Source organism: Rutidosis leptorrhynchoides, chromosome 3, assembly GCF_046630445.1.
Source record: "Rutidosis leptorrhynchoides isolate AG116_Rl617_1_P2 chromosome 3, CSIRO_AGI_Rlap_v1, whole genome shotgun sequence".
NCBI lineage: Eukaryota > Viridiplantae > Streptophyta > Magnoliopsida > Asterales > Asteraceae > Rutidosis > Rutidosis leptorrhynchoides.
The window spans coordinates 483,668,205-483,677,621 of NC_092335.1; the positions used below are offsets into that span (position 1 = coordinate 483,668,205).

Below are 9,417 nucleotides of genomic sequence, written 5' to 3' on the forward strand. Positions count from 1 at the left end.
ATGCTTGTATGATATTGTGTAAAAACTGCATTCAAGAAACTTATTTTGTTGTAACATATTTGTATTGTAAACCATTATGTAATGGTCGTGTGTAAACAGGATATTTTAGATTATCATTATTTGATAATCTACGTAAAGCTTTTTAAAACCTTTATCTATGAAATAAAGGTTATGGTTTGTTTTAAAAATGAATGCAGTCTTTGAAAAACGTCTCATATAGAGATCAAAACCTCGCAACGAAATCAATTAATATGGAACGTTTTTAATCAATAAGAACGGGACATTTCACCAAGTGGTCAGACTTATCCTAACCATGAGAGGATCTGTCTCGTACAATGGGGGGCACCATGCAAATTAGCGTATAAGACTAATGAATCAGATCCCCAGAAAGGATAATCTCCTTAAAGATCAAAAATCAACTTTTAAGACTGATATTACTCAATCCTTGAGATTGACTTTTAAAGATTGAGAATTACAAACTCATAAAATTCGATGATATCTAAACTCGAGCTTGAACGAGAAAATATTTTGATCAAATTACAAACCGATTTGTTTTCTGAAAACCCATTTTTAATGCGTTCATTACCATTGAACGTAAAATCCTAGGAATTCACCTGGAATTCATTAGGTCACCTGAACCAAATCGGGTGTCAACCGTAAGAACGGTGGTTGCATAGCATGGTCGAAGATAGGACCTTGTGCCAGACCGAAAAACTATAGGGTGATCTTTACTATTGCTCCTACAAAGGATAGTAATTGCATCCGACACGTTATAGACCATAATCAAAAGCATGTCACGGGACATTGCCTTAACAGTTGCTTGTTCAACGCTTTCCTTTACAACTGGACGGTAGTTTATCGAAAGGTAATATATGGAGCAAGTATACTGGACGTGTTGCTTTCCCAATACAAGGTTAGCATGTGGGTGACACAAAACCGCAAGTTTTGAGCTAAAATTTTCAAATCTGAAACCCACCAAACCCACAAAAACAATTTGCAAACACCGGTGAAGGGTTATTCCGGAAAACTTATCTAGGGTAAAAGCTAGATTTAATTTTCAAAAGATCATATGTTTTCATAAAGATCCAATTTCCTTAAGGATCTAAATTTTCATAGTCATGTGGGATTGTAAACCACAACGTTACTATCATTGTTCATACCACCGTATTAAAATCACTGATGTACAAAGTGTGAAGAATAAAGAAGTGATTCTTGTATTTTTATTTCAAGACTATATTGCTTGAGGACAAGCAACGCTCAAGTGTGGGAATATTTGATAATGCTAAAAATGAACATATATTTCATAGCATTATCCCTCAAGAAAGACAAGCTTTTGGTTGCAATTGTTCTATTTACAAGTGATATTCGTTTAAATAATAAAAGGTGAAGACAAAAGACAGATTCGATGAATTGAAGACGCAAACGACCAAAAAGCTAAAAAATACAAAGTACAATCAAAGTGGTTCAAATTATTGATGAGAAGCGTCTAAAAATTACAAGAGTACGAGCCGCGAAACGTAAAGTACGAGATATTAAATTGTACGAAAGGACGTTCGAAAATCCGAAACCGGGACCAGAGTCAACTCTCAACGCGCGACGCAACGGACTAAAAATTACAAGTCAACTATGCACATGAATATAATATAATATATAATTAATTCTTAAAATTATATATATATATATATATATATATATATATATATATATATATATATATATATATATATATATTATATATTAAAAACCGTCGGCAAACTAGGAGACAAATGATTGTGAGCTGGATCCTTTCTCCATGCGATCGCATGGCCTGGAGGCCTACTTCCCATGCGATCGCATGGCCTACTTTTTCTGGCCACATTCCTATAAAAGGCAGTCTGGTGCTCGAGCTCAATATACCATTCATCAATCTCTCTCTCTCACAAATATATATATATTTATATTTATAATTTTAATTTTAATTTAAGATTAATAATAATAAGGGTATGTTAGCGAATGTTGTAAGTGTGTAAGTCAAAATTCTGTCCGTGTAACGCTACGCTATTATTAATCATTGTAAGTTATGTTCAACCTTTTTAAATTAATGTCTCGTAGCTAAGTTATTATTATGCTTATTTAAATCGAAGTAATCGTGATGTTGGGCTAAATATTAAAGACGGGGTAATTGGGCTTTGGACCATAATTGGGGTTTGGATAAAAGAACGACACTTGTGGAAATTAGACTATGGGCTATTAATGGGATTTATATTAACTAAACGATACCTCATTAATTTAATATAAAGATTACAATTTGACGTATCTATTTATAACCACATACGCTTAATCGGGTACGGTGGGCGGGATATCTATAAATACGAATTATCGTTCATTTGACCGGACACGGGGTTGGATTAATAATCAATAGACTTGTTGAAACAGGGGTGAATTACATACAAGGGTAATTGGTGTAATTGTTAACAAAGTAATAAAACCTTGGATTACACGCAGTCGATAACCTGATGTATTCATTAAACAAAGTGTTAAGACCTTGTTACAGTTCGAATCCCCAATTAGTTGGAATATTTGACTTCGGGTATAAGGATAATTTGACGAAGACTCTCGCACTTTATATTTATGACTGATGGACAATTATGGACAAAACCGTATGGACATATCGAATAATCCAGGACAAAGGACAATTAACCCATGGTAATAAACTAAAATCAACACGTCAAACATCATGATTACGGAAGTTTAAATAAGCATAATTCCTTTATTTTATATCTCATCGTTATTTTATTTATCGTCATTTTAATTATAGTACTTTTTAATTATCGCAATTTTATTTACTGTCATTTTATTTATCACACTTTTAATTAACGCACTTTAATTTATCGCACATTTATTTATCGTTATTTACTTTACACTTTAAATTAAGTTATTTTTATTTTACATTAGGTTTTAACTGCGACTAAAGTTTTAAAATCGACAAACCGGTCATTAAACGGTAAAAACCCCCTTTTATAATAATAATACTACTTGTATATATATATATATATATATATATATATATATATATATATACAAATATAGTTTTTAAAAAAATATAGCGTTAAACTTGGCTAGTTCCCTGTGGACGAACCGGACTTACTAAAAACTACACTACTGTACGATTAGATACACTGCCTATAAGTGTTGTAGTAAGGTTTAGGTATATCCACTCTATAAATAAATAAATAACTTGTGTAAAATTGTATCGTATTTAATAGTATTTTGAAACAAAAATATAACTATTTCGTATACACCTCTACGCACATCAATATTCAATCTCGGAATTAACTAAGATTATAATATTTTGTTATACTAATGATAACATGTCCAAATATATATAGGAAAAGTTAGCAAACTAAAGGCTTGGCCCGGTTTGAAGGAAGAAGAAAGTCAACCTTGTAGAAAAGCAGATAGAAGAGGTATCCTATAGACTCAAGCGACGAGCTCGGTGCATACAACGTTAATTTTAGCAGATTTTGTTTTGCTCGCCAAATATTCATTACAACTCCGTTTAAAGTGAATCAAATTTACTATGGTTTCATAATGAACTGTAGTATTTAGAACTAAACTGAAAAATTAGTGGTTTATGGTCGGAGTTACAGGTTACAAGTCATATTTGAAAGAGGTAGTCATTTTCGTCGAAAAACGACATCTTGATGACCATTTTGAAAAACATAATTTCACTTTGAGTTTAACCATGATTTTTGGATATAGTTTCATGTTCATAAGAAATATCATTTTCTCAGAAGAACAACTTTTAAATCAAAGTTTATCATAGTTTTTAATTATCCAACCCAAAACAGCCCCCGGTTTTACTACGACGGCGTATGTCCGATTTTACGGTGTTCTTCGTGTTTACAGGTTTTAAATCATTAAGTTAGCATATCATATAGATATAGAACATGTGTTTAGTGGATTTTAAAAGTTATTTTAGAAGGATTAACTTTATTTGCGAACAAGTTTAGAATTAACTAAACTATGTTCTAGTGATTACAAGTTTAAATCTTCGAATAAGATAGTTATATATATATGAATCGAATGATGTTATGAACATCATTACTACCTCAAGTATAGTAGGTAAACCTATTGGAAATGATGAGAAAATAACTTGAGCTTCAAAGGATCTTTGATGGCTTGGAAGTTCTTGAAGCAGAATCATGACACGAAAACAAGTTCAAGTAAGATTACTACTTGATTTAAGGTAGTTATGTTTATAGGAATTAAACCAAAGCTTGGATATGATTATTACCTTAATTAAGAATGAAAAGTTACTGAGATTAGATGTAAGTTCTTGATCTTTGATGAGTTGTTGGATTGGATTAAAAAGATTGGAAGTAATCTTCCAACTTCTTGATTCTAGGTTGTTTTTATGATGATTAAAGCTTGTAATTGAAGCTAAATGATGGGAAAATACTTGGAGATGATATAGTATGAAGTTATGAGTATTTTGAGAGAGAATTGGGAGTGTAAGTATGAGAAAATGGAATGAAGAAATGGTGTGTATGCATAAAAACGTTTTTAGTTTATAAAGAAAGAAAAGATTCCTAATTTTGTTTTCTTGCTAAATAATTCATGCTACTTGACAAATGGTTGGTTCCACATATTCCTTAATCATTTAAGGCTGCTAAGGAGCAGATTTTTATTGGTATATACCAATAGTAAATACATCTAGAAGCTGGGTATAATACGAGTGCAAATACCGAGCGAATACGAGTAGAATTCTTGATGCAAACAAATGGGAATACAATTGTGATTATTTTTGTTAAGTAAGAGTGTTTTGATATATGTATTGAAGTCCTTCAAATGTGTATTAATACATCTTAATACACTATATATATATATATATATATATATATATATATATATATATATATATATATATATATATATATATAGTGTATTAAGATGTATTAATACACTATATATATATATATATATATATACATTTTAACTGAGTTGTTAAATCATCGTTAGTCGTTACATGTAAGTGTTGTTTCGAAACCTTTAAGTTAACGACCTTGTTAAATGTAATTAATCCCATTGTTATTATATCTAATGGGATGTTAAATTGTTATATTATCATGATAACATATTGTGTTAATATATCTTAATACGATATATAAATATTAAGACATTATTACAACGATAATCGTTACGTATATATATCGTTTCGAAATCCTTAAGTTAGTAGTCTCATTTTATGTATATAGTTCATTGTTAATATACTTAATGAGATACTTAATTATCATTTCATCATGTTAAATATATATATAAGTTCATATATATATATATATATATATATATATATATATATATATATATATATATATATATATATATATATATATATATATATTATCATGTTATTTACAAGTTATAACGTTCGTGAATCATCGGACAAGTTGGGTGGTCACACGTTTACATAAAATTTGTTTTAATTAATCAAGTCTTAAAAAGTTTGATTGCTTAATATGTTGGAAACATTTAATCATGTAAATATTAATATTGTTCAATATATAATCATGGAAAAATCCGGGTCATGACACCCACTCCCACTATTTTCACCATTCTCAATGAACTCAGCATTTCTTGATTCGACAATTCTTGTAGTATGATTAGGGCAATAAAACCAATAACCTTTACTACGTTCAGGATATCCGATAAAATAACAACTAATGGTATTGGAGTCGAGTTTATTCATTTGAGGATTGAAAATTTTAACCTCGGCTGGACAACCTCATACCCTAAGATAGTTCAAGTTAGGTGTCCTTCCTGTCCAAAGTTCAAACGGTGTTTTAGGAACAGACTTGGAAGGCACTCTATTTAGGATATGATTGGATGTTTTTAATGCCTCACTCCATAAGTACTTTGGTAGACTTGAATTACAAATCATACTTCGAACCATATCCATAAGAGTTCGGTTACGTCTTTCGGCAACACCATTTTGTTGCGGTGTTCCCGGCATAGTAAATTGATTTATAATTTCATGTTCACGACAAAATAAGGCAAATGGACCGGGGCTTTGTCCAACATCAGAGTGTTTACCATAATACTCTCCACCCCTATCCAATCTCACAATCTTAATCTTGCATTTAAGTTGATTTTCAACTTCAGCCTTATAGATTTTAAAAACATCAAGAGATTCAGATTTTCCCTTAATCAAGTAAACATAAGTATAACGAGAATAGTCATCAATGAAAGTGATAAAATACTTATGTCCTCCTATATCAGTGATGAAAGGTCCACAAATGTCAGTATGAATAATTTCAAGAAGTTCTTTACTTCTTGTGGACCCTTTCTTATTTGTTTTCACAAATTTTCCCTTAACACATTCAATACATTGGCTATAATCGGAAAAATCTAGAGTAGGACGGATTCCTTCTTTAGTTAGATGTTGCATTCTGTCTTTTGATATGTGACCTAAACGTTTATGCCACAATCTTGAGGAATTTTCATTTTCTAGTTTTTTTCCTTTTTCCATTAGCGATTACATTTACGTCCATGGTCAATAGGGATTCCGCAAAGTTGTTATCTAAATGAAGCTTATAGAGGTCATTTTCTAATGAACCAGTACCGACAATATGAGAATCAAAATACACTTCCAAACAATTATGCCCAAACTTAAAAACATAACCAAAACGATCAAGTTTAGAAACAGAAATAAGGTTCCGAGTCATTAATGGAACATAAAGTGTATTATTTAAGTACAAATTGAAACCACCCTCTAAAAATAATAAGAGAGTCCCAATAGCTTCAACATGTAACTCATCTCCATTACCGACCTTAATGATTCTTTCCCCCTTTTGTAGCTGCTTCTTTGAAAGGAATCCCTGCAATGAGTTAGTAACATGAACCATAGAACCTCTATCAGCCCACCAAGTATTAGAGGGAACATTAATTGAAAAACATTCATGGTAAGTAATATAGGATATATACGGACTTTCTTGTCTAACCATTCTCGAAACTTTGGGCATTCTCTTTGAATGTGTCCATGTTTCTTGCAAAACTTACATTTTGGACCAGTTTCCTTTCTCTTACTTGCACTTGCCTTTAAAGAACTTTCTTTTGCGGAACTTCCTTTCTCCCATTTTGAACCTTTATTATTTTTGAAAACTTTCTTACGAGTAGTCTTAGCGGTGGTGAGGTGAGCAACATCTGGTTTTTCAATTTTCAACCTTTCCTCTTCTTCGACACACATGGCAATTAACTCGCACATTTTCCATTTCTCCTTTTGAGTGTTATAGTTGATCTTAAAAGGACCAAACTGGGATGGGAGAGATGTCATAATGAAATGAACGAGAAAACCTTCAGATATTTCCATGTCCATGCCCTTTAATTTTGAGGCCATGTCATTCGTCATCATGATGTGCTCACGTACCCCACTAACACCATCATACTTCGTGGTAAGCATCTTAAGAATAAGGGTACTCGCATGAGATTTAGATGAGCCCTTAAATTGTTTCTTGACAAATTCTAAGAATTCTTTAGCATTTTCGGAGTCAGGAATGGCTCTTCGAATAGCAGGCGATATAGAATTCTTCATTATCATTAGGGACATGCGATTTGATCTTTCCCATATATCATAAGTCCTCTTTTGTTCAACCGTAGTTTCGTCGGTAAGAGGTGCAGGTTGATCAAATCTTAAAGCATAGTCCAAATCAGTTATGCCGAGGGAAATCTTAATTTGATCTTTCCACGATGCAAAATTAGTTCCGTTCAAGTGTTCTATACAAGGAATACAGTTTGCAATAGCAGTGGGTGTTAAAGCTGAAATGTAATGGTCATTAATATTATGTTCATCATTATGCTCATTATTATTTTGATTAAGGACTAAAATAATTTTCATGGTTCAAATTTATAAAATTAGACTATATTAGTGACATAATAATAATAACAATAATAACACCAACTATAGGGCAAAAGTTGGTATGATAAATTTAATCACAACACGAAATTAAATTTATTGAAGAAGTTGTGAAATCATTGACTTCTCATTGGTTCCATCAACAATGCACTTATAACTTCTTAATTAAGTAATGCAAAATTAATTTACAAATACATCACCGTTGGGCAGAAATATAAGTAAACTAATTATAAATAATTTGCTAATACCGTATGATGTCCTAAAATTTTAAGTCACCGTTGGGCTATCTCACAATCCTTAGACACCAAACGTGACTTGATATGACTTTTCATTCACCATGATTATTTCAACTAGTAGACTTCCGTTGGACCGACAACTAATCTCAATAATTAGACAGTCATAAAACCATAAAAAATAAAAATAAAAAAGTTTTGAAAAGCCCTATTCATTTAAATCTCATCAACAGAAAATCATTATCTTTGAATAAGAGGTATATTTACCTTCTGTTTAAAAAAAAATTATACTGAATGGTGATACATAAGTAAAGTAACAATAATTCCATGTCTCAACTATTAAGGCATACAATAATAACAAGATTAAAGGAACTACTTCACATTACGTATCAAAGTTCAGTTATATTTCAAACTTCGGTTAGTCACGCTTTAAATATAATAATTAAATGGTTAGTCAATATTGCACGAACCTATAAATTAATCATAGTGTAAATGTGATTATTGTAAAGTACTTCCCAGCACATAAAGCTATAAAAATAAGTGATCAGTTAATATAAAATTAGTACGATATTTAAGTGTGATTTATGGTTAGTCAATATTGCACTATTAAGTCATAACTTTTAGTGAAATTAAGTGTTTATATCGAAGTTGTAATGTTACAAAAAAAATTGAAATTACATGTTGACCCAAAATATTTGGTTACCAAACATCTGATTCAATAATGGCACCCATTCAATGACGAAAAGAGTTAACAATGTTACGTGCCTATTTAATTGAACAGACAACTGATATTGAATATTTATATGTTACCCCGTATGTTTATATAAATCGAGATATTAACAAAAATTAAATAATCTAAAACATCCAATAAAATTAATAGTTGAAATGTAAAGACACATAAGATTAAGTGACAAAACCATTAAGAAAATTTAATATTAATCGTCGATGTTTCTCACTGATCATAATTTCAATTAATTGGATAGTTCTATCAATAGTTGGTTTTAATACTCTTCTTTTCTTTTCCTTTTTATTCTTATCGTAATAAATAAAAGAATGCATAAGAGTAGATCTCATTAAAAAAAAAAAATTTTGGCAGAAACCTTTTAGTATCCAAATTAAAGTTTAACTTTTTCAAAAGTGTCCATTATAAACGTAAGTAGTTTTCTTAAATGTTTTCATATGACTTTTTATTTCTTTTGAAAACATAAGGAAAAAAAAATTAAAATGAGTATCATGCCAAGTATACTAATGAATTACATGAAACATAATATTTAGTGGATCATGTCATATAAT

The 9,417-nt window shown here is 30.6% G+C and overlaps 1 protein-coding gene across 1 annotated transcript; it reads right to left on the minus strand.

The window, feature by feature from the left end:
• Nucleotides 1-6,479: 6,479 nt before the first annotated feature.
• On the minus strand, nt 6,480-7,873 carry LOC139901723 (uncharacterized). The gene is made up of 2 exons (XM_071884401.1): nt 6,968-7,873; nt 6,480-6,857 (listed from the first exon to the last, which is right to left on the minus strand). The coding sequence occupies exons 1-2, from the start codon at nt 7,871-7,873 to the stop codon at nt 6,480-6,482; spliced, it is 1,284 nt and encodes a 427-aa protein (XP_071740502.1).
• Nucleotides 7,874-9,417: the final 1,544 nt, after the last annotated feature.

Excerpts from the sequence above, each read along its gene's own strand:
- LOC139901723 (XM_071884401.1), bottom strand. The coding sequence starts at position 7,873 with ATGAAAATTATTTTAGTCCTTAATCAAAATAATAATGAGCATAATGAT. Across the intron at positions 6,858-6,967 it reads GAGAATGGTTAGACAAGAAA|GGATTCCTTTCAAAGAAGCA; the intron begins GTCCGTATATAT and ends AACTCATTGCAG.